The 23,672-nt window shown below is 35.2% G+C and overlaps 1 protein-coding gene across 1 annotated transcript in view; it reads left to right on the forward strand.

The window, feature by feature from the left end:
- RBBP8 (retinoblastoma binding protein 8) overlaps positions 1 to 23,313 on the forward strand; it is a 35,133-nt gene extending 11,820 nt beyond the window's left edge. The window contains exons 4-18 of the mRNA XM_010574324.1: positions 177 to 289; positions 2,042 to 2,117; positions 5,228 to 5,397; positions 6,788 to 6,889; positions 7,972 to 8,069; positions 8,719 to 8,846; positions 9,791 to 10,676; positions 10,762 to 10,888; positions 12,006 to 12,103; positions 12,908 to 13,022; positions 13,936 to 14,106; positions 14,725 to 14,794; positions 15,786 to 15,882; positions 20,021 to 20,162; positions 22,725 to 23,313. Of these exons, the coding sequence (XP_010572626.1) occupies positions 177 to 289; positions 2,042 to 2,117; positions 5,228 to 5,397; positions 6,788 to 6,889; positions 7,972 to 8,069; positions 8,719 to 8,846; positions 9,791 to 10,676; positions 10,762 to 10,888; positions 12,006 to 12,103; positions 12,908 to 13,022; positions 13,936 to 14,106; positions 14,725 to 14,794; positions 15,786 to 15,882; positions 20,021 to 20,162; positions 22,725 to 22,822 (2,491 nt within the window). The 3' untranslated portion in view covers positions 22,823 to 23,313. The remainder of the gene's footprint in view (positions 1 to 176; positions 290 to 2,041; positions 2,118 to 5,227; positions 5,398 to 6,787; positions 6,890 to 7,971; positions 8,070 to 8,718; positions 8,847 to 9,790; positions 10,677 to 10,761; positions 10,889 to 12,005; positions 12,104 to 12,907; positions 13,023 to 13,935; positions 14,107 to 14,724; positions 14,795 to 15,785; positions 15,883 to 20,020; positions 20,163 to 22,724) is intronic.
- The last annotated feature ends 359 nt before the right edge of the window (positions 23,314 to 23,672 follow it).

Below are 23,672 nucleotides of genomic sequence, written 5' to 3' on the forward strand. Positions count from 1 at the left end.
TCAGAAATCTCAAAATGTTGCTATGTCAACATATAAAACCACAGTACTTACTGGTGTTCTGCATAGTTGTCAGAAATTTTCTGGTTTTCATTGTTCAAAAGACCAGTTAAGTGTGGATATCTCCTTCATGTATAGCAATATAACAGAGGGACTTTTTTCTCTTACTTTTGTTGTAGACTAAGAGCAGGATTATGTGATCGTTGTGCTGTAACCGAAGAACATATGAGAAAGAAGCAGCAAGAGTTTGAAAATATCCGGCAGCAGAATCTTAAACTTATCACTGAGCTTAGTGAGTTTTATCCGCAAGTCTGAAGACAAAACATACTCTTTTGTAAACTAGTTCTTCATGAATTCCTGTAACTTGATATAATTTATATATGGTGTGTTTAGTAAGCCCAAGAAGTTCAGTTGGGGGATACTCAACGCTACAGTCTGAAAATATGTAACATACCATTTACTAGTCGTTTGACCCACCTTCTTAGATTTAAGTGCTGATGCTGAAAGTGAACTGACTTGGAAAATCTTACAGTTAGATAAAATGTGGCTGCTTCTGTTTATTCCTACAGCTAAGGCACAGAAGGACTGATTGCCAGCTTTCCTAAGGAAACCCTGACTTCAAAAGTAACTGGTGATAACAAAGTAGCAAGTTCAGACAGAAGTGCCCTGGGTCCAGCTTCTGTCCTGTAGCTGGTGTTGGAGTTTTTAACTGCAGTAAACCCATAACCTTCACATAACCCTCTGAAGCCACAAACGAATTGCTTTACACCAGGCAGCTTGTAGCCAGCTCATTTTGAAATCAGGAAGTAGTACATATGGGACAGGAAAAATAAACTGTTTGTTCTATGTGACATGAAGGCAGGACACAACAAATCTCTTCATAAAGAGAGTTTGGAAAGATCAGTTGTATAAAATGCTAGATAATACAGGGCAGGATTTTCAAATGTTAATGGTATCTTTACCATTAATTAATTATTTTGTTTCATTTAGTTGTCTTGCTTGATCAAGAATAAGCAGACATTCAGTGAGATTTAAAATCTGGGAAATGCCAGACACAAAAAGTAACTTTTCAGTGCTTAATTAAATTATAGAAATATTAGGTTCTGTACTAATATAAAATACATCAATTTTTCAAGGACTTTTAATATTGGATATTTATATAAAAATATTCTGAATCCTTCAGTTTAGTGGTAAACAACAGGGTACAACCAATCTTTAAATAAAGCTCTGAGCCTTCAAAATCAAGGTGAGACCTATTAGGTACAAATCTTCTTGAACATTATCTGACAGAACAGTAGTCTTCCATGGGTTTGAATTGAGGTCTATATGACAATTCATGTGTTTCCTGCAACCAGCAAAAAAGGTCAGTGAAGAATAATCCAGAGGTAAAATATACAACAAAAAAATAAGAACAAAAAAATAAAAATTAAAGGTGAAGAGAAAAGTTGGGAGCTATCACTACATTAGTTTGAGACAGCGTGGAAAAAAGGCTGAAGGTGATGCAGTAAGCTTGTGTGAAGTACAGGCAGAATGAATTGGAAATTAAGAAAAGTAAAATCAAAAATTTCTGACTAGTCTCTCTTAAATTCCCAAATATTTAACTGCTTTTTAAGAAATTGGGTTTTTTTCCGTTCTCTTGAATTAGCTGCTCGCTTTGGTGGCTAAAACTGAATTCTAATTGCTTTATACTTCATAAGCTGCCTTCAATCTAAGGAAGCAATTTTGTCCACGGAGCTGACTGAGCAGTTCATTCATCTTTACAACACAGTTTCACTTGTATGTACATGGACAAAAGTAATTAATGATTGTGTAAAGCTAATATTATGATCCAGTAATTGTGACACCTTTGCCTTTTCTAACATCATTTTACAACTTTTTTAATGACTAGCTTGAAAATTCATTTTGGTAAGCTACAGAAAGGGTAAATGGTATTATGTTTTAGAATTGGTTCTGTTCCTTAAAGGACCTGACAAAATTTGATATGATGTTAATATGTATGCATTGATTATCTTTTTCTATCTTTTTTTTCCCCTATATATTGCAGTGAATGAAAAAAACAACTTGCAGGATGAAAATAAAAAGATAACTGAACAGTTTCAGCAATTACAGAAGGAGTTGGAGTAAGTTTTGAAGATTTTTGGATATTCTCTCCCTCCCCCCAGTTCCTCAGTAGTAATGTCTGGGAATATAAATATCAGCTTTTAAGTCTTTAAACTTGAGTTTCCTCTTCTTTAATAGAATATGAAAAGATAGTCTACTGCCACTATAGCAACATAAAACTAGCATTTTTGTATTGTGCAGATTTTTTGCTTTCTTTTAACTGTGTGCATCTTTCTGTTTTTTAAACTGAGAGAGATAAATTTGTCATATAAATTCTGTCTGACTTCATGATTGTTCAAGATTATTCTGGTAACAGTGCGTAGCAAAGTCTTAAGTCTCATTCTTTTATTCCTCTGTTGACTCTTTACCAATTCTTTCCTCCTAGGTTAAGACTTTAGAAAAGCAATTTCTCAGCTAGTCAAAAAGTCTCAGGATCTTGCAGTAAATTTTTTAAATAAACTTATGATAATTTTACAGTTTTAAAAAGAAAAAAACAATCAATTTCAAAAGCAAACCATAAAAATAATGAGCTACAAATTGACTGTCAAATTGTAATCTGATATGATAGCAAGAATGTGCCATATAATATTGTGGTTAATATGCAAATATGGTGTAGTGTGCAAGGCAGAGATAGTATTCCTTGCTTGTATAGCTATGGTCTGACATCATCTGAAACTTAGCTCAGTTTTGCCTATCTGTGAACAAGTATGTGCATGGGGGGAATGGGACAGGTTGTGTGGACTTGTGTAGGCTTTTTACTGCATGTAATTTTTTCTTGTCTTTGTCAGAAGGTAACTTTGTTAGAGGAGTAAAACAGCTTAGAGTTCAGTTCAAAATGTCTGTGGTCCTACTGCTTTGTATTTCTTGGTTTGTCTCCCATCATTTGCACCTTAATCATCCTTTCTTTTTCTGTATGCATTTCATCTTCTCGGAGTAACATATTTCATGACCCTAGGAGTACTCCTTTTTAATGCCAAGTAATAACAAATTTCTGTATGCTCCCCTATGTATAATTGCTTCTCAATAATGGTCCTCCTATGCAGCTTGACAGAAATTAGGAAGTGACATTAAAAAATTGACACCAGACAGATCCATCCAAATTTATTAGTTTGATCCCCAGACTTGCAATTTAGCTTCCAGTAAAAATCTCTGGCCAGTGTGGGAAAGTTGAGAATGACCAATGTAACACTAAGTTATTTGCTCTGCATGTTAGGTGGTCATTTAAATGAATGCAGAGTTGAGTGGATAAACAGTAATTAACAAGGATGGTCCTGCTGTTTGTAATATAGCCATTGCATTTGGTTGTTTCAGTTGAACTGCAGTCATGTTACTTTATTTAGAATGAGCAACTTAGATCAATGTAACATCATCGCAGAGGTGCAAGGTAACAGATTGTTTCTGGTGCATGACGTGAAATTAATTTTTTTGCAGTGTTCTGTGTTTTGCTACCAAGGTTTAATATTTTCGGAAAAAAACTAAGAATCCTCTATAAAAGTGAAATCAGTGAAATTTTAGAAGAATTGTATTAACTGATCCTTTATTAGATTAGGATTTCATTATCTGTGGATGGAAACAGCAAGGAAATTTCTGCAAAAACCTTTTCTAGGGTCTCAGATAAATGTTTCCATGGTTCAGAAATTATTTATTGCATATTTATGATGTATAGTATGTACGGCAGCTTCTTCATTTGATAGTTTTTTGTGGTGGTATGTAGGAGCTACCTCTTGGTTTGTATAGAAGTAAGGTACAGAAAAATATAGTTATAGTAGGCTAATTTGTCATACAAGAACACATGTGCCATGTAACTGGATGAACATATTGTTTCGCTGTTTGTTTTGATTTGTTTCTTAAGATATTGTTAGTAGATGATACAGTTTTCCAGTTATGGTGCTTTCTTTGTAAATGTGCTAGAAGAGAGTCACACAATAAGATTCATCAAGACTTCAGAGCATCAGTGCATCAATGTTTGTCATTAAGTGTTCAAAGTTAGTCATGGTAAAAAGCCTAACTGCAAAAATACTTTTTGTCTGAAACAAGGCAGCTTTCTACAGTTTTCCATTAACTTATTTTATATAAGTTTATATAAGATCTTGTGGTTCATTTCAGTGCAAGCAGAAATATATCCATATTTCCTCTTCCTCCCTTAGATCAAAACCTTACATCCTTCACTTTGTAGTTAGGAAATGATCTTTTGGTCCGTGTTTTCTCTTGAGAGTCATAAGGAAAAGTGCTACTGCAGGAAGATGACCAAGCAGGCCGAGTTAGATTTCCTTGTGTTTTTCTTTTACTGCCTCTTCCATTTCTCACTGCCATCACCATATGACAGGTAGCAATGTCCTCATTAAGTACTAAACAAACTGTATTTAAGTTAAAAGAACTGAAATTAATGTTTTTTGGTTGGTTTTTCCTTGCCATGTCTAGATAGAGTTTTCACAGAGAAAAGACATGATTATTTGTTAGACTAATTTTTATATACTGACTCTGCAACATGCTGTTAGAGCTGACAGTGTGAGAGAAAATAAACTTCATAACTCATGTTGTGTTTTACATTACTTGTTTTACATGGTTTACATTGCTTTTTACACTCCCCTATGAAGACCTTTGTGAGGTGAATAAGAGGCAACATCCAATGCTCTGGAGGGGGATTGCTTTGAATATAATGCTGATCATTACTATTTAAAATTGTCCAAAAACTTTTGTTCTGTATTTAAGGCAGTATTCTTGGGGTATGCAGGGACTTCCATACAGGGAGAGAGACACTAGTCCATCCATTTCAGCATTCTTTCATTCAAGTAGCACATGCTTTAAAGGACAAGCTAGAACTCTACAGTCTCTACTTTCTTCCCAGGAAAAAGTCTTCCATAGTGCAGTAGTTAAATGTTGACTTCAAATGTGAAGAGCTAGGTTTGTATGCTGTTCTGAGGCTTGATGGAGCAATTGTGAATTTGTTGATAGATGTATCTAAAAACTAGGTTCTAGTATTACTTTTTTTACACTGTGATGTTATTGAGATGGTTGTATTTTCTAAATTATTACTTTCTTGAACCATGTGATTGTCCTGCTTGCTGAAATGAAAGCTCTTCGTCTTGCTGACTTGGGGTTCTATTTGGCCACCTAATTTGGTCTCCAGGGAGCAAAAACAACAAGCAGTGGAATTAGAAGAAGGAGTCATTCCAGATTCTCCAGTTCTGACTTCTTCATTTTCTGTGGTTAATCGTCTGAGAAGAAAAAAAGAGAATAGGCATATCCGATACACAGAACATACACACCCAGATTTGGAACTTGCAGAAAGCAACAGTGGTAAGAGTATTGTATTTTATTGTTTTAAATTAATTTTAAAATATATTTTTAAGGACTAAAGAAAAAGGTGATGTAAGAGTTTGATTGCAAAGGCTGAAAACTAAAAAAAAAAAAAAAAAAAAAAGTCTTGTGGGTTTTCTAGTTTGGCTTTTTTCCATTTATGCCATAATACATATCAGGGGAAAAATGTCTGTAGCAGTAACTGTTATATCAGTGATATGCTCAAAGCTTCCACATACACATGCAAATGCACAGTTTTCCAACCCATATCTCTTCTGTAACTGCAAACAAACTGAAAAATGTTAGGGTTTGACCTGTGCATACAGCTATGTCACCACCTAGTGGAGAGTGAAATAAATGTTTTGCCACATTCAGCAATTACTCTGCAATTAAAGTAATATTACTGAAACCAATTGATATCTAATTCTAGCAGCTACATGATCTTCCTTTTTCTAGTACTGATACACTGTTTGCATTTGTTTTGTGTCTAAGTCCAAAAGTATTGCGCGCATTTAGTTTCCAAACTTTGTTCTGTAATGTCATAGAAATAGCTCTAATGTAATTTAACTATAAAAAATATTTTTGTGAAATAAGGGACTTTGTGCCTGTATTTTAATGATACACAGGAAATATGATAAACAATCCGGGTGCTTTTAATGTGTTAATTTATCTTGTGGAATAAAAATATGTATTTTAAATAATATATGAATATATCTAAATTTTGAGTCTTGACTAAAAGCCTCTTCCCAAGAATAAAAATAGCACAACTGTGGGGTGAAGAGGGTGGGTTGATTATTCACACCCTTTATTTTACATATGTAATTTTAGTGTTGTGGATAGTTTTTTTCCTTTCTAAACATACCTCTACTTCTCTCCATTTTCTGAATAAAAAAATTGAGCTACTAAATTAAACCAAAGTTAAATATGTAAGAAATGTTTTAGAAAGGACTACATGGCACAAAGTTGGTCATGATTCAAATCTCAGGTTTTTCACCTTTTCATTACCTTAGCTGATGCAGAAAATTATCCCCTTGCATGCTTTACTCTTTAATAGTTTTGTTGCCATATTAACAGGTCAAATATAGATTGAATACATACTTTTTCTGTGGTCAGTGTAGAAAGTGATGTAATTATGTGTCAGTATTGTTTTATGGCTGACTGGATGGGCTCATATTTGTGAGAGAAAGGATTAATATGAAATATTTGTGACTAATTTGTCACAGTGATACCTCAGAATAAAAATAATCAGATGTGCTTAGATTACTGGATCTTCTGACATATCGAAACTCATGTTCAAGTGCTTTTAAGATCAGAATCATGGTCTGTATCTACACAAAATTATCACAACGGGATACCTGATTTCACCATGTGAAAATGTTTCTACATCTAGACTTTGGAAAAATTCCACTGTATTCCACACAAGTGAACAGTCACCACGGAGAAGAGATACTAGTGGCAGACACCTGTGATCCACAACTGTCCCCTGTACCAAGTAAGTGTATTAATAGATTTAGTTCTAATTCCATTCAAAATAAGGCAAAAATATTGTAAAACTGAGGGTTCATCAACAACTGAGGGTTCATCTCTTTAAACAAAGGAGCCAGAAAAATGATATTATGTTTAATCACATAATTGCTACCGAAATGCCTATCTTGTAATGCCTGTCTGCCTGATTCTAAGCCTAGCATCAGGGCTTAGAGTCAAGAAATAGAAAGAAGCTCAGTGCAGCTCTTACTGCAGGTATCTTATAGTTTAGGCAACTTATCCAATTGTCTTATGTCTGGGTTTCCAACTGTACAGGAGATAAAATATTCTGAGAATTGCACTTCCTGTCCGACATGAATATGTAACATTTAGAAGTGCTTCTGTTAATTATTCCCTTTTTTGCAATTGTGAATTGCTACAAGTCTTTAAGTCTTAAGTCCTTCTCCATAAACAGTTCTTTGACAAGAACTTTCTGTGTCCCTGGTTTTTTTCTGTGAAGTATTTAACTGTAAATGACTGTGAGAATCGGTATCTTGGAATCATTTGTGCAAGTCAGGGTTGTGGTGGTTGTAATTCTTGTACTTTCCCATCATATTACCTTGGCCCAGTTCAATAAACTGAGTAATGTTAAACCCTTGAAAGAAGGGAAACTCATCTATTTGTTTTCCTAATAAAGACACAGGAAGAATAAGTGTCACCTAGGAAATATGCAACACAAGCATTTTACTATAAATAGACATCACTGTTCTACATGCTTTTCTCAGACTACTCATGCCCTGGACTGGGAGTTTGAAAATCAACTTTTACATTGACTTGTCTTTGTATTTTAATTTTGGGGAGCTGTATTCAAATTGGAAACATATTTCTCTGTGATGGTACAGCAATTGCTCTTATCAGAAATTCTTCTTTTGCCCCCCTTCTCCACTTACCACTTCCAGATAGGATTTTTATCTGACATAGGTCAAATTATTTCCATAATTACCAGTTTTAATTTGTGATCTTTTTAGTTCTGTGTTTGTACCATCTGTGTGAGTGGGTAAGATACTATAATGTATATGTAACTTATTATACCTTTTTCTGCTCATAAAGATAAACCAAGGATGGGAGGCTATCCTGTTCCAAAGCCATCTTTTAGCTTGGCTGCAGTCGTGGCAGAAACAATTGGACTTGCTGTTCAAGAGGAATCTGTAAGTAGTATTCACAAATTTCTTACATAATCAGCTTTTTGTACCCATTGTTTTCAAAAACAGTATTTTTCTCTTTTGCATTAAAGTTCTGCGAAAGTATTCCAAGTTCCAGTAAGCTCACTTTGGTTTGCTTTTGCTTACTCATTACAGAATTGCTCTAGCAAGAAGAGATATAACTCTGCTGACCTGTCTGGGGGGTTGGGGAGGAAGGTAGGGGCACGGTTCCTGCTGTGTATACATCTTTCAAGTTTGACTAAGACAGTGGACTAAATTCTTGGGTCTGCCAGACTCCCTTTGTGGAGTAATCAAGTCTAATATGCTAAAAAAGATTATTTGGTGATGAGACTGTTTGGTGACTCACGTGAGATTATTTGATGTTTTTACTTGGTAACTACAGTGAAAATGATAGTATGCAGACAATTTTTTTTGCGTGTGCATTTGAATGATGAAATCTTTTAATTTCCGTATGCTTTTTTTAAAGTTGCTGGTCAAAATTTCATCTCTCTTTTAACTTTTATTATTTTTCAGAGTTTTGAGTGGTTCAATTTGAATGGGTTTTCAAAGTATTCATGTGCAAACCTAGCATATTTCTGATTTTGAATTCTAACAGCTTCTCACACTTCCTTTGTTTTCCTTCACCGCTTGCAAGGAGTCCCAGAGTGTACTGAGTCCTCCCCGTACCAATACTGTTATGAGTCAGGCCCCGGAGAGCATGCAGTCTGAAGACTCAAGAAAACATCCAGCTTCTGAATCAAGAAATGATGACAACAATTTAGGGTGTGTTTCCACTTGGTTGTAATAATATTGTTTTAAGCAGGCTTATATGAAGGTCTGGTTGTAGTAGAATTTAGAACCTTACAGCAGTTTGCTTTGAAGGTACAGACACAGAAATAAATATTTTCGTATTATATGGGTTTCTTTCAAGTAAATAACATTAGAAGCAAAGGAACTGATAGAATGCAAAACTGTGGACTTTTACTTCATTCTCCAGCTTCTGATTTGGGCTTTCTATGTACACAGTCCTTCCCTCACTGATGACTTGTTATTGCAAGGTATCTTCTGAGGCCCATAAACCTAGGCATAAGGGGCCAGGAGCTGGGGTAGGAAAATGATCATAAACCATTTCTGCTGACTAGATGTCATACCGATTGACTGTTGCCCTTCCCACTCTCCTCAGGATGTTGTGGTCTAAACTGAAATTTTTTTTGCCCCTTTTTGTCATCTTAAATGTATGTTTTATTGGTGACAAGTAAAAAACAGAGTACCTGAAAGAAGCTTGCATATTTTTCCTTCACTTGCAGAAGCTTTGAGAATCTGTTATCGTGGTTATAAGATCTATGCAAGAACCTAGATAGACTGCTATCGCAACCATTCTCACTTCCATTTCACTGCACTGAAAGGTGGGGAGTCCTTTGGTAGAAGAGATTCCTAGGTAGGCTTAGTTCTGTCCTTGGTTCTCAGTTAAATGTGAGTTTCACACCATACTAAAGTGAAGGATGAGGTCTGTGTTTTGTTTGCCTTTTACAGCTCTAAGTGCAACAGTACTTACTCCTAGACCAAAAATTTTCCTTTTCTTTTTCCTTCTGTTTTGAGTTAATACTAGCAATTCTGACAGCTTTAAAGCAGATCACTGGTAGGAAACAGAATTTTTGTGTATCCCTTTATTTCCTCCCAGCCCCCTGTGCACACCAGAAAAATATCTCATCTGTCATTGTATTCAGTCTTTCAGATCCATCTCGGAACACTCCACCACATGTTGACTGGGATTCTAGGGTAGCTTCTCCCATTTTTGGAGCTTCTAGCAGTATGAAGAACAACTCAAGTACAAGTCATGCCCCTTGTATTTTAGATTCAGGATTGAAGCCTAATCTCAAAACTAATGTCTTCAACAATCCTTCCAGTTCCAGATCTCATAAAAGCAGATCAAAATCTGAAGATGTTGCTTTTGTTGCACCACTGAATCTTGGAACGGAAATCAACTCGGTTATTAGCCAGGCCTCTATCAGTAGGCAAATGGTTGTGAAAAAGAATACTAATGAGGCTTTAACCTGTGTTGGAAACACCTGTGCAGCTAAAAATGATGTGATCAAGAGTGATTTCCTTCTCATACACCAGAAGCAGCTAGAAGGCAGGTGTGCTAAGAGAAAGAAAGCTGAAGATGAGCATGCAATTAGCTGTGAAAAAACATCCTTCAACAAAGAGAACTCAATGCCATTTCGATCAGATGTTCAGCATATTAATGGGGAGCATACAGTGGATAAGCCCTTGGATCTGTCTGATCGCTTCTCTGGAGTTCGTTGTCAAGAGAAAAAACAAGGAAGTGAGGAGATCTGTAAAAATAGACTGAAACAGGTGACACTGCATGACATTTTTTCACAGCTAGGGAAGCCCATTCCTGAAAGTTCATCATCCATTCAAAATGCCAACAATGAGAGCTGTTTGTTTGGCAGAGATTTACAAGAGGAATCCTATGTACAAGAGGCAATGCTGGGAAAAACGTTCCCAGATAAGAAAAACCATATCCAAATGAAAGAAGAAGTTCCTCCCTTCAAAATTGCACCACTGCCAAGTTCTGCAGAGACAGAGCAACTTTTTGATGATGTGAAGGTATGCTTTTCTGACTTTTTTTTCTTCTCCTTTAAAATATTATATTTAAGTTTTGGAAAATAGTAAAATTGCAATATGTTGTTAGGTTGCCAGTGGCCATGTACCAAATAGAAAGAAAACAAGGACAGGACATGGAGAGTCTGAACCAGCATCTGTACTTCAACCAAACCCTTGTAGACTATCAAAAAATAAAGCACTGCAAAATGAGCAAGGTAACTTGATTAAAATGTTCCTTTTATTGCCCCCTTATTCCCCCCAGCCTGTGCTATGGTTAAATAGAATTTTTCATATCTTCTTTTCTCCCTCTTTAATCACTTTCTCTGTTCTGCTTCTAACTTAGTCTCATTCTATTCAGGACTTCTAAAGATTACCCCTGCCCTTCTCCCCCATTTTCATTCTGTATCTTCCTGACATTCTTTTGCCACTTTATAAGAAATATATCATTGGCATTCAGCTGTAAACTCAACAGGCGAGGAATCTTGTTCTTTTTCATTTATTTAGCATTGTTGTTTACTGCAGCATGTAAATAACAGATACTGAAATAAAATCTCAGGAAGTGTGAGTTTAAACTATCTATATCAAATGCTTGAAAACTGTACTTTAGTGTAAGAATAAACCATTTTGTTAATATTTTTCATTATTCCTGATGATCTGTTAAAGAAATTTGTGCCTTTAATGGTAATGAACAGATGCTGCCAAATACTCCCCTGGAAGTTGTATCTTCTTTCCTATTAAGTGGCCCCAGTTTGAAAACTTTTTTTTTTTTTAACTGGGATTATAGAATCACTGCTTCTGTGCTCCTTAGTTGAGCTGCAGCGCTGTATTTAGAAATACTTGTATTATGAATTTTAAAAATATCTGTAGTTGGTGTGGCCATGTAGCTTGGAATCTAAACCTCTACTTCACAGACAAATCAAGAGCCATGTCTGGAACAATGACTGGACACTTTTGTACTCTCTTGTATTCTAAGGCCTGACTTTTGTATTCTTGTCGGTCTGATGTCTTCTATCCAGTATTAATGCTACCTGACTTACACAGTACAGAGATTTTACCTGCAAGAGTATTTTATGTATTGCATACCTCATACAAACACAAAGGAGTGGTGTGCTCCTGGAATATGACAAAAAACTTAAAGATCTATTTCTAACTCTTCAGACAAAATATGATTTATGCCAAATGAGCATATTTATTGTTTGAGAAAAATCAATCCCTAATCCCAAAGATGAATTGATGAAAGGAAAGCTGGCTTATAATTTACACACTATAGGATGCTGTTAGGAGAATTTGATTCTGATTATTTGTCTTTTTTCTTATATTCTCTGCATCCAGAACTGAAAGATAAACCTTTAGAAAACCTTCAGTGGAGTATAGACCCAGGAGCTGACCTTTCACAGTACAAAATGGACATTACTGTGATTGATACAAAGGTAAACTTGTATAACAAGTCTGCATGTTCTACGGTACTGAAAAAAGCCTACAAAGGTAGTATCATGAACTTTATTCTGGGCAGACCAAAACCATTTTCTAACAAAAATCTAAATTCAGCTTATTTGATATTTGTTTGTGCTCCTGAAATGTTTATTTATGCATAGTACACTACAGTCATCCTAAAACATTTCCACCGTCTAGTTGTATTTAATAAATTCAGCCAGGTGGCTACTCAGTACGAAACTGATGTGTTTTGGGGGTGATTCTGGGTTTCTTTTAAGGCAAAAAAAAAATTATTCTAAATATCATAATTTGTCCTGTAAAAATGTTCACTGTGATATCTCTTTATGTTAAGTAATGGAAAATGTGCAGGTAATGACTATTAGCTTTCTTTGAGTTGGATGCAGGTTGGTTATTACGATCTCTGAGAATTTTCCTGAAGTCTATGTCTCACTTAAACACTATCTTAAAATCTATGAGTCTGACCAGTTTTTAATTTCTGTATGTTTCATTGTTACTTTTTATCTTTGTAGAATTTAACATGAAAACTTTTAAGGCATTTCTTGCCCATCAAGTACTGTAATCCACCAGATAAATGCTTCACATTTGAATTTCAACACGTTATTCTCTTACCTAGATTTTACATTTTTATCATGCAGACATTACTGCAGAAAAAAATAATCACAGAAAGTGTCCAAAAAGATGCAAGTAACTGTTGTGAAAGTGTTTCAGATATACAGCAATGACACTGACTACAGCAGTTGCTTCTGAGTGCAATTGTCATGCTTGCTTTTTCTATTTAGGGTGGTTCTCAGTCAGGAGTTGGAGGAGAAGTTGTTGATACAGATTATACATATGTTGGCGAAAGTGTGCTATTAAAAATGAAAAATCAAGAGCAAAATCAGGAAAGCAGTCCAAGTAAGTCTTTTTTTTTTTTTTTCCCCTTGGTTTGCTTTCGGGGGGGGGGGGGGGGGAAGAAAGAGTAAAGGGCATTTTTTCCCCCTGTATGAATAGATGGTAGAAAATGGTTTGCAATAAAAAAGCACTGATGTATTTTTGTAGGTTACAAAGATCAGTCTGTTTCCTAGTAGAATCAGTGGTTGTTGTTGAGGTTTTTTTGATTTAGATTAAGAAAATTGTATGATTTGTGCTGAGATAGAACCAGTAGCTATGCTTTTACAGTGCTTAAAAAGTTAAAGACTTAACCATATAATAGTTCTGATCTCACCTGCAACAATCACTCTTATAACAAACAGCTCTGAAAGTTTGCTCTGTAATCATATCAGACTTTCTATGGGAACACTAATTCATTTTTAATGACATATAAATAGAACTAGTATATTTAAAATAAATCCAAATGTGTTTATATCATATTTAATGTATGGCATGTGGTGAATCATGGCTGCAGGGCAGTGACTTTTAACGATGTGGTTTATTTTTTTAAGCTGTTGCAACTTGATCACATTTCCATAGTTTATCTCCTGCCCACAGAAAGTATTTCCTTTTGCTTGGGTAACTCCATAATTACAAGAACAAAAATTTCATGTATCCAGTATTAACATTAGAGGTACATCAAAGTGATTTAGCAATTAATCAAATTTTAGAAATGAGATCAAGGTATCTTTTATGAAAAATAAATGAGCATTGGCCACATTTGAAAGACTGACAGAGAAGTTGCAGAAAGAATAAATGTATAGCTGCTGTTGAGTTAATCAGTACTGGAGCAGGAAGTAAATGATGGTTCTTTTGATACACATTCAATCAAAGTGCACTTTCTTGACTTGAATTGTTGAGAGACTGATTTGGATGTTCATTATGCTTTTTATAATAGGAGGAGAAAAAACAATTAATGATACCTTAACAGAGATGTTTGATCGGACAACCCATGAAGAATATGAATCCTGCCTACCAGAAGATAGTCCTTCTGCATGTGCTGAAAAAGAAACTCTTCATGATGAAGTGCAGGATAAGGGAATAACAGCAGCAAGCAAGAAACTAAAGAGTGGGATATAATTTGTTTTGTCTTTATTAGCCTGTTTAAACTACAAAAGTTGATTTTAAATCAAGCTCTGCTCTCTAGGAACAAATATGCCAAATAAATCATCAGTTCATTTTTCATAAATTCATGGGAAAATTTATTCATTGTAAGGACATAACATAAACCAATATGAAAATTATTTTGGTAGTTCATTTATATAGCCACCACACAAATATGGGATGTGTAATGGAAGTTGGCATAGGAGCTGTACAGCAAAGTCACTCTTACAGGAAACACCAGGTTTTGGCTGCAGATTACGTGCTTCCTTTCTTCTTCCTATCCTAGGTTCTGCCAAAGATTTTGCAGTATTTTGTATTTTAAGCAACCTTTCCTTTGCTATTCTGCTTATTTTTTTTACTTGTCTTGCTGCTGTTTTCCTTCTATTCCAGTAATGCTTTTTAATCACTGGTTCAATCAATTCTATATTATTTTTAGTATCTGTTTGAATCTGTTGTCTCAGACTGAATGTACATGGCATTTTTGTATTTCTTAATAGCTGGCTAATAATTTTACAGATGTTTTTCCAGGCAGTCTGTTAAGTTATATGACATGTAATTTTTCATTTTACGGATATATTTACAGAACATGAGGATAAACAAGATAAAGCCAAGCAGAAGGCTTTTGTGGAGCCATATTTCAAAAGTGATGAAAGGTAATTTAGTTTGTTTTGTATAGGCATTTTAAGGCTCTTAATATCCTCCCTATAGGGAACTTGTTCTTGCATAAAATAAGCATGCTTGTGCATAACATACTAGCAGCTGAAGATGCACAGAATCTACTAAATTAGATAAAAGCCTTAGATAAAAGCTGGGGTAGGGGGTAAAAAAAGATAAACACATTGAGATCCCTGTCTATCACATTTGCTGAAGAGAAGGGATTGCCTCTTCTGCTTTTTATAAATTTATTGAATGCAGTATTTTGTAATCCATGTTGTTTTTCTTATAGGCATGTGGTCATGCATGAGTTTATGAGCAAAGAGCCTATGGGTTGCTTGTACAAATAAAAACCTTTCATTCTCTGGCTTTTTTGCCCCTTCCTCTAGGCAATAAATGAGTAATGTTTAACAACTGTACCTCTTGGTGCTTCCTCTATTGCCTTTCTGTGTAATCATCATTGGTAGTCTGAATCTTCATTTCATAATGATACCAAGCCCTTCAGTTAAATAGTTGTTAGCTTATTTTTTACCTCAGCATATGTTTTCTTTGTAGAATAACACTTGTTTAGTGTTTTGTGAACAAATAAGTTGAAAGGAATCTGTTCTATTCTTGAACCCCGACATATGTTTTTCTTGCAGAAATCGGTGCAAGCACAACTGTCTCGGACAAAATAAATATTGTACAGAAGATCTATATTTGAGTAGTATTGATCTAGTAATTACTTTCACACTGTGAAAAGCCATAATAATGAGATGCACATCTCTGGTTATGTAAAAGATCATATTACATTTTAAAAGTTCTAGAACTGGTTTAGTTACAAAAATGTCCTATTCAACTATGAAGTGCAGTATGATTGGGTTTTGCAGGCATTTTCTGATACTTTTTCTTTTCTTGAGAGTCTCCTTCATTGGGTTCTAAAAACTGGAAATTTCCAGACATGTAGAAGCAATAAATATACTATTGTGTGAAAACATTTTTGTTTTTCAGAAAGAGTACTGTGTTAGATTTTCCTCATATTGAGGTTATTCGAAAAAAAGAAGAAAGAAGAAAATTGCCTGGCCATACTTGTAAGGAATGTGAAATAGTAAGTAGTGCTTTAAAATCTAGTGTGTGTCTGTATATACGTGCACGCACGCGCGTGTGTGTGTGTGTATCTCTCTAAAATCTCTTGATTTGGGGTTTGTTTTTTTTCATTTTCTGGGGTGTCTGCATTTTCAGATAATTGTACCGGCATCGGTGCCAATGTGTATATATGTGCAAATGCATGCAAAAATGTTTACATTATCAGGTTAAAAAGTATGACATTTTAGGTTTCACGTTACATGTTTTTTCCTCCCTTTTCACTTACTGAACTGCTTTCAGATACTTGGTATAGAGATAAAATATTGAAGTAATTACATGTGTAATAAGAACATATTTCATTTGGTCATTAATAGACTTTCAGGCTGGAGTTAATTAGGTGATGATCTAATATATTATGACTCACCAGAAGTGTGGATTAATGACTGAATAATGATGGATTCTCTGGAACCTTTTCACTTAATTTCCACACCTATATAGAACCAACATTTTTCATAGATTCTCCTGCTATTCGCTTTATAGTCAAGTCACATTTAGTTAGCTGAAGAAATTTATTACAGTATATTTTTAACAAAAACACATTCCTGAAAAATAGCTTTGGTAAAACTCATTAAATACAAATAATTTTTACAGTCAACTATAAATATCATTTTCAAAAATATGTTTGACTTAGAGGTTGAAAGAAAACAAGATGTTGGGGAAAAAAAAAAAAACAACAAGAAAACACGAACCTTCAGTCTAGTCTATTTCTTGGCCCAAAAGCTATGTGTTAAGTGTTTTAGTTTCCTGTCTCTGTAAGCTACAGATCTTCTTCTCTCAGCAAATTCAGTTCTTGCTACTCTCTGCCAAGTTAGAGGGGTAACTATGGTGTTTGGAAACATTTACAGCTCCAATTTTACAATATTAGGTTTCTACATTAAACTTGAGAAAAGTTTGGGGTTGTTGTTGGTTTTGGTTTGGGGGTTTTTTTAAGTCTATGCCACTAGAGATGAGTGTCTTGGAATGCTTGGCTGTGTCATTGCACCATAATAAAACTAGCTTTGAATGAAATGCCTATGGACGAAGGGAGTATTAGACAAAGCATAAATGATGCTTTTAAAGTCTTGGCTTACTTATTAGTCATATGGGTTTGAAAAGTCTCCAAAGTCTAAGGAAATATTTAGGGAATGGGTAGAAATCAGTAAATTGTTTCTGGCCATGTGCTGCAAGCAGTATGAGTGGGGAAAGTTACCTGTTTTTCTGAGAAGATGTGAGATTTAACTTCTGCACATGCTGTAGCAGACTGATATTGAAGTCCTTTATCAGTCCTTATCTTAAAACTTTGTGGAACTCTCTCATTCACTTTACAGTGTAGAACATTTGATAAGAGGTCTTGTTTTGGTTCGTTACGACTTTGCAATGCAATCAAAGAAAGCTTGTATGCAGCAGTTACTGGTAGTTTGTAAAAGTAACGTTTGTTAGTGTGGTTGAGTCCAGCTACACTTTAGGTAAGTAGGAGAATCAGTCAGATGTTTTTCTATACATTTAGATTACAGAAATTACTCTGTAAGTAACTTCATGCTAAACTAACGAGAGGAACATTTTAAGGGTTTGTTCTCTTTTTGAGACTGGAAATTGTAGAGTTCTGTAAACAATTCTTTTACAGCGAAGACACTGCAGGACGAGATTTTGCATATCTTTTCACACATGGAAAAGCCTAGCTCAAATGTTCTGTGTGCGTTGAAAATGCTATGGATAGTGAGATCAATCTAGAAAACAGATGAGAGTTCTTTTTGCTGTTTAGCAGACGTATATGTAACTTTCTCAATTTCTGTCAACCCTAATAGATTTCTAAACAAGACAAAATTAAAAAAAATTACTTCCTAATTTCTTTTGAATACATACTTAGCTGGATTATTGATTGGTGGTTTTATTTTCTGTTCCTACAAAACTGTACTGTATTTTTCATTTTGATCCATAAATATTCCTCACCAATCATAAACATTTTAATTAAAAAAAAATAATGCAGCACACTGCAAACTTTTAGTAGGTTGATTTCTAAAATTCCAAGCTATTTAAAGGACAAGCGTAAGGTGCACTGTTAATTATCCCTAAATAAGACTCAGCTATTAATCTATTTGGTTTACACAGATACTGTAGAATTCTTATCATTAATTTTGTTGACTTAAAACACCATGTCATTTCTTAACTTTTATCAGTGAAAATTATGTGCGCTAGATGATAATTACCTGTTCCTCTTCCTTCATTAGTTTCTAGATCTTTAACCGAATGACACAGACCATTTTTCCAGCTGGGTCTCTGAAGTCCAGCTGCATAAGTGGCCCTACTCTACCTGACTCAGTCGCGAGGCTACTGATATCCACTACATTCTGGTCTTGGCATAGGTTTTTTCCTGTTTAAGGGGCATTGTATAAAACAGTGGCAAACATTTTCAAACTAAGTGTCTCCAAAATCAGTGACTGAAAGGGGTTCTGCTGTCAAGAGTGTGGGTGTATCCTGGTCTTATACACAATACATTTTGAAGAACCTTTTACTAGGGGCTCATAACCACTCCTGAATATTATCTATGGAACTAGCAGTTTATTCTATCCTGTGTACCAGGACTTTGTAGTAGACAGACCAGTAATCTGGAATTTTGGGTACAACTTGCTAACAACCTGAATCTCTGTTCTTGACCAGAAGACCGATGTTACTAGATCAGATTCCTGTACTAATAAGGGCTTTGAGAGCAAAATATGTTCTGGGGTCACACTTTGTAGAACAGCAAGAAATCTGAATCGATTTGGGGAGGTGGGAGAAAATGTACCTCAGTTTCAGGCAGAGTTGCAGTTCCCACAGACTACAGAATCACAAAATGAAACAAGTCTACTTTTCCTAGTTCATGCAGTTTTGTCACTGACGTTTTCAGAGCTGTGATTATTCTTTTCTGTACAATCATCAATATTTATATCTCATGATTTTTTTGAGGATGATTTTTATGCCTATTTTATCCTTTTTCTGCCTTCTAGTAGGAAAAAAAGGAATTTTTTAATGTACTTTATGATTCCAAGTAAGTAGGTTTTGTGAAATCCTACCAGTAGATGGGGACAGGAAGTAATCTCTATTGACAGAGGTATTCTGTTCGTTTCCTGATTTCCCCAGTCTAGATCACTTTCCAGCTGATTGAATGAGGTTCTAAGCTTTAGTTTGCCTTTTGAATTGTAACACTATCATATCAGCAGAATTGTTTTACCAGTTTTATGAAGGTCAGGTTTCTTATGCAATCCAGACTGACTGTTGGCTTGTCACTTGAACCAAACAGTACATTCACTTTGAAAATATTTTGACACTCATGATATCTAAGTGTCAGATTGCTATTTTTAGGAGACGCTAACTAGAATCACAAACTAAAACAGTAGAAAACTGCATGAAAAAAACCCTGTCTTTCTATGATGCTGCACATGGGAACACCCTGCAAAAAAGTTTGGAGAGTGTATATACTTTTCTTGTTGCAGCCTCCAGTACAGCTGACAGTGATGAAAGAGTAGCTAGCCAATTTACTGTATACTCTAGAGAATGCCCAGCTGTCAGATAGTTTCTGGAGTCCCAGTGTCAGTCAGCTAGTTGGACTAGCTCTTTATTTACTCCTAATTTGAGGGTAATAAAGTAGGGAGCATTTTAACTTGTTTGCTGTTACTACTGTAAATTTAGACACTGCAAATAATTCTGCAGCATGGATTTTGTAGTGTGTTTTTTCACTTTTCTATTTTGTTTGTAAATGCAAACTAAAACTTAGTTTATTAGAAAATTCCCATCTATTTCATCACCTGTGTTACTTAGCTTTGTAAAATCAGTCAGTAAAACTGTTGACATAAGTAATTGTACACATGCCTAAACCTTGTACCTATGGTACGTTAAAAGATATAAAGCTAACAAATTTGCCACCATAAGGTTATACTTAATCTATAAATTCAGTAAGCTTTTAGGATAATGGCCAGGTGTTTGTCATTTGGATAACAAATCTCTACTCTTAGTTATCCTTACCATTATTTTTAGGCAACTGTGTTAATAAACAGTGATTGACAATGTCATTGTGTAAAGCAGTTGCTCTGTATGAATGAATTTGTTAACTTGTATTTTTTATTGTTTTTCCTAACATTCAGTATTATGCAGACATTCCAGAAGAAGAACGAGAAAAGAAACTAGCTTCCTGTTCAAGACACAGATTTCGCTACATTCCTCCAAAGACTCCTGAAAATTTCTGGGAGGTTGGATTTCCTTCCACCCAAACTTGTGTGGAAAGAGGTTTGTGCAAATAGGGCTTACAAAGCACGTTTTAAAGCTGATTTCCACGCCCCAAAATGGTTCCATGAAATTATCTCTAGTTCATAAAGCAGCCTTTCTCACCCAGTCTTGTTGAGGTCTGTTTACTTAGCAGCAGCCACTATTTTGAATAAATATTGTCTTCTAGCAGCTCCTGTACTACTAAGAAGGGAATATATGGAAACTTTCTTAGAGCTTAGAGAAGGCAGAAATAATGGGGATTTTCATAGAACTTAATTAAAACCCTACATGTCTTTGAACCAAAGCAAGAATTGGGTCAACATTTTCAAAGGCAAAGGCTGAGAGATTGTACTTAGTGAGGAGAGACAGGCAGAACTGTTGATGTCCTTTGTCTGCATCTTTAGAGCTCCATAATACCACATGATAATGGAAATGTTGAGGGCGTGATTAGTTTTTTAATACCTATACCCTACTTGTTAGTGACACTCAAAAGCTGGTTTGGGGGATTTTATTTTGGACTCCTCTTCACACAGAAGATTGTTCTTTCCTAAATAGTTCTTCTAAATCCTAGAGCTTGGTATAAAAATGAGTTTTTACTAATGATGTTAAAACATGGTGAGTTTGTAGTGTACTATATGTACATTTTTTCAGAAGTGGTAAAACTGAGGTAAGGAGCCCTATATGAACTCTCTTAGATCTTTATTTGTGCCTATGTTATTAGCTGTGAAGCATTAATGTTCACTTATTTTTATCTGTTCTTGTAACAGTTTCAGGTCAGGCATAGGAAAATGTAGCCAGAGATGTGTATGTGTTCTTGTGTGATAGTGTTGCACTATTATCCTTAATATTTCAGAACAGGGAGCCTTGATTTTTAGGGACTTACATAACTTCTGTAGTGCAAATCATACTGCTTAATCAAGATACACTGAGTCAAATTCATTTAAATTTGAAGCTGTATTTCCAAGAAATGTGTGTATTTAAAACATGGTGTTCAGAACTTTAAGCTTCCTCCCATTGTGGGGTACAAATGTCAGATTTGCTCTTGAAGCCCTAGTCAAGTTCCCCCTTATTAAATATCCACTGCAAAGGGTTAAGCTAGTCACAGAATTTGCAGGCTGTTAAGCTTCCTTGGGCTTGGTTAGGCTGCAGGAAGATGGGGGTGGGGAGGTCCATCAATTTTTCTCTGGTATCACGTAAGGAAAAGCGAATCTCTCAGTCCAGCTAGCCAGCACCTCAGGAATGCTGCTGAATCACTGCTTCCTTTGTGAGTAGTCTCTTTCCTCTCTTGTGTATCCAGTTAAACAGGGCTTGGCTGAGGCTTGTCCATTCCTCCTTTACCTTAAGTAATGAGAGAGAGTTCTTGCCACTCTAGAACCGCCTTTGGTTCTTCATCATTATCTTTCAGATGAACAAATCATAGTCCTTCCTCTTCCAGCCTGGTTGCCTTTTACATGTTCCAGCCAATGAGAAAGCTGGTCTAAACTAGGCATGTCCATTTATAACTTCAGGTGATCAAGATACCCTGTTAGGGAGATTGTCTGTTACTACCCATTTGGAATCTGCTTGGAACCTCATTAAAATTAGCTTCTTGGCTATCTCCTTGTTCTGCTAGAGTAAGAGCTGTTAAGTTGTTAATAGTCCTTAGCAGCATATCAGAGGCAGACTTTAGATCAGCCCTTGGTAAAAAGCTATATTATGCAAGAGTGCAGCAACAACACCAAAACACGAGAGTTCCCATGATGAGCAATTGCAGCTGTCACTCCAAAGTAGTGGGGTACAAAGGATGTATTTTCTACTTCTTATTGGTATCTTGAACCAATTGTGGTTCATGTTTTTTTTAAATAACTGAGTTGCATAGACAGCATCTTCCAACTATAAAGTAGGAATCTAATACTCTCACTTCAGTGGATGTTAGTGCTGATAAACAGTAAGGGTTTGACAAAAGCCAGGTGCTGTAACTGATTTGCATAAAATGTCTGCTTATTATCAGTGTTAGCTAAGTTGAGCATGTTACAGAAATTTTGTATACACTTTTCTTATCAGAGAGCTTTCAAGGTGTGTTTGATCCATAGGTTCATGTTTGGCTTTTTCCAGATGGACGAGTCTTTAAGAATGCCATCAAAACAGAGGGTTGTACTATTTAGACCCACAAAGCACATGTGCCTGAAGTTCCTTCTGTATGACTAGGAAATAAAATTTTTTAAAGTTATTTTTATTAGTCAACTGAAACTGCAGTGCTTACATACTTTGTTACTCTTATGTAAAATCTTCTGTAGAAAAGACAATGAAAAATGCAATTTTGTTTTGAATGGATTGAACAATTCATAGTTTCCATTCTCCTCTTCAGTATTATCTGTCTGAATTGCATTACTATGCAGTCATCTACTAGAAAGCTGCTGAGTGTTTTCATTAATGATATTGCACCCTGGGATCTCTAACTTTTTGTCAAGTAGAGAGCCAGTTGCCATGAAAGGCAAAAAAATTCACAAGTTTTTTTCTTTTGAGGGTAAACAAAAATGTAACTAAAAGTATGCATGTCTTTGTATTTTATTTCTTACCTCAGATTTTTCTTATTCTTCTAAGGATATATTAAAGAGGATCTTGCTCCCTGTCAGCGTCCAAAAAGACGGCAGCCTTATGCCGTAATGTTTTCTCCAAAAGGCAAAGAGCAGAAGACATAAAGGATGGGGAAGTAAGGCACACCAACTTGAGGAGTATCTTTCCTGTTCTTAGATATTTATAGTTAATATAAACTTGAAATAAAGAACTGTGTTTTCCACAATGATAGATAGTTTCATTAAATATGTAAATTTTATAAAATTCATTTGAAAATCTGATGTACCAGGAAACAAAACTATTTAATGTATGTTTGTTTCATATTGTGTTAATACATTTTGTATTAATTTTTGCACCTGTCAGACAATGAGTCTCCCATTTTTTTTCTTTGAAGTGAACAGCTAAAATTCCAGCAAATCCTGTCTAAACTTTGTGTTGGTGAGTAACTGCTTTGAAGTCACTGAAATCAGTTGTTCTTGCAAGGTCTAAATGCCTGTCAATGGGAACAGAAATGCAGAATTTGTAGGGTGCTTTTATTTTGCACTGGATTTTTTTATATAGCCTTTCTCTTTTGGCAATAATAGTTATATCTAATTGTAATAAAGCTGTATTAAATATGAAACATATCTACTGTTAATAGTTTGGAGGTATGAAAACCATGTAGTCTAAGTGTCTTTCTTAAATTTTGGTGTTAAATGTACAGCACCACGTTTTCCTCAGCATTTAAATAAGAATATCCAATATTTCTTTTTTTTTTTCTTAATTTGGATCTGTTTGTATATCTATGCCTCGTTTATTGATAATGAGATAAACGTTGTTATTTCTCCGTTTGGATGACAGCTATGTACAGAGTTCTCCTAGGTGATGACCATTGCTCTTCACTAGATTATGAAGGATTCTCCAGAGATATTTTAAATTAATTTTTTGTAGTAGGGAATATAGTTTAATACTTGCGCTTGGAGAGTAAGAGCATAC

This window comes from Haliaeetus leucocephalus, unplaced genomic scaffold (assembly GCF_000737465.1).
Source record: "Haliaeetus leucocephalus isolate CR32 unplaced genomic scaffold, Haliaeetus_leucocephalus-4.0 Scaffold428, whole genome shotgun sequence".
Classification (NCBI taxonomy): domain Eukaryota; kingdom Metazoa; phylum Chordata; class Aves; order Accipitriformes; family Accipitridae; genus Haliaeetus; species Haliaeetus leucocephalus.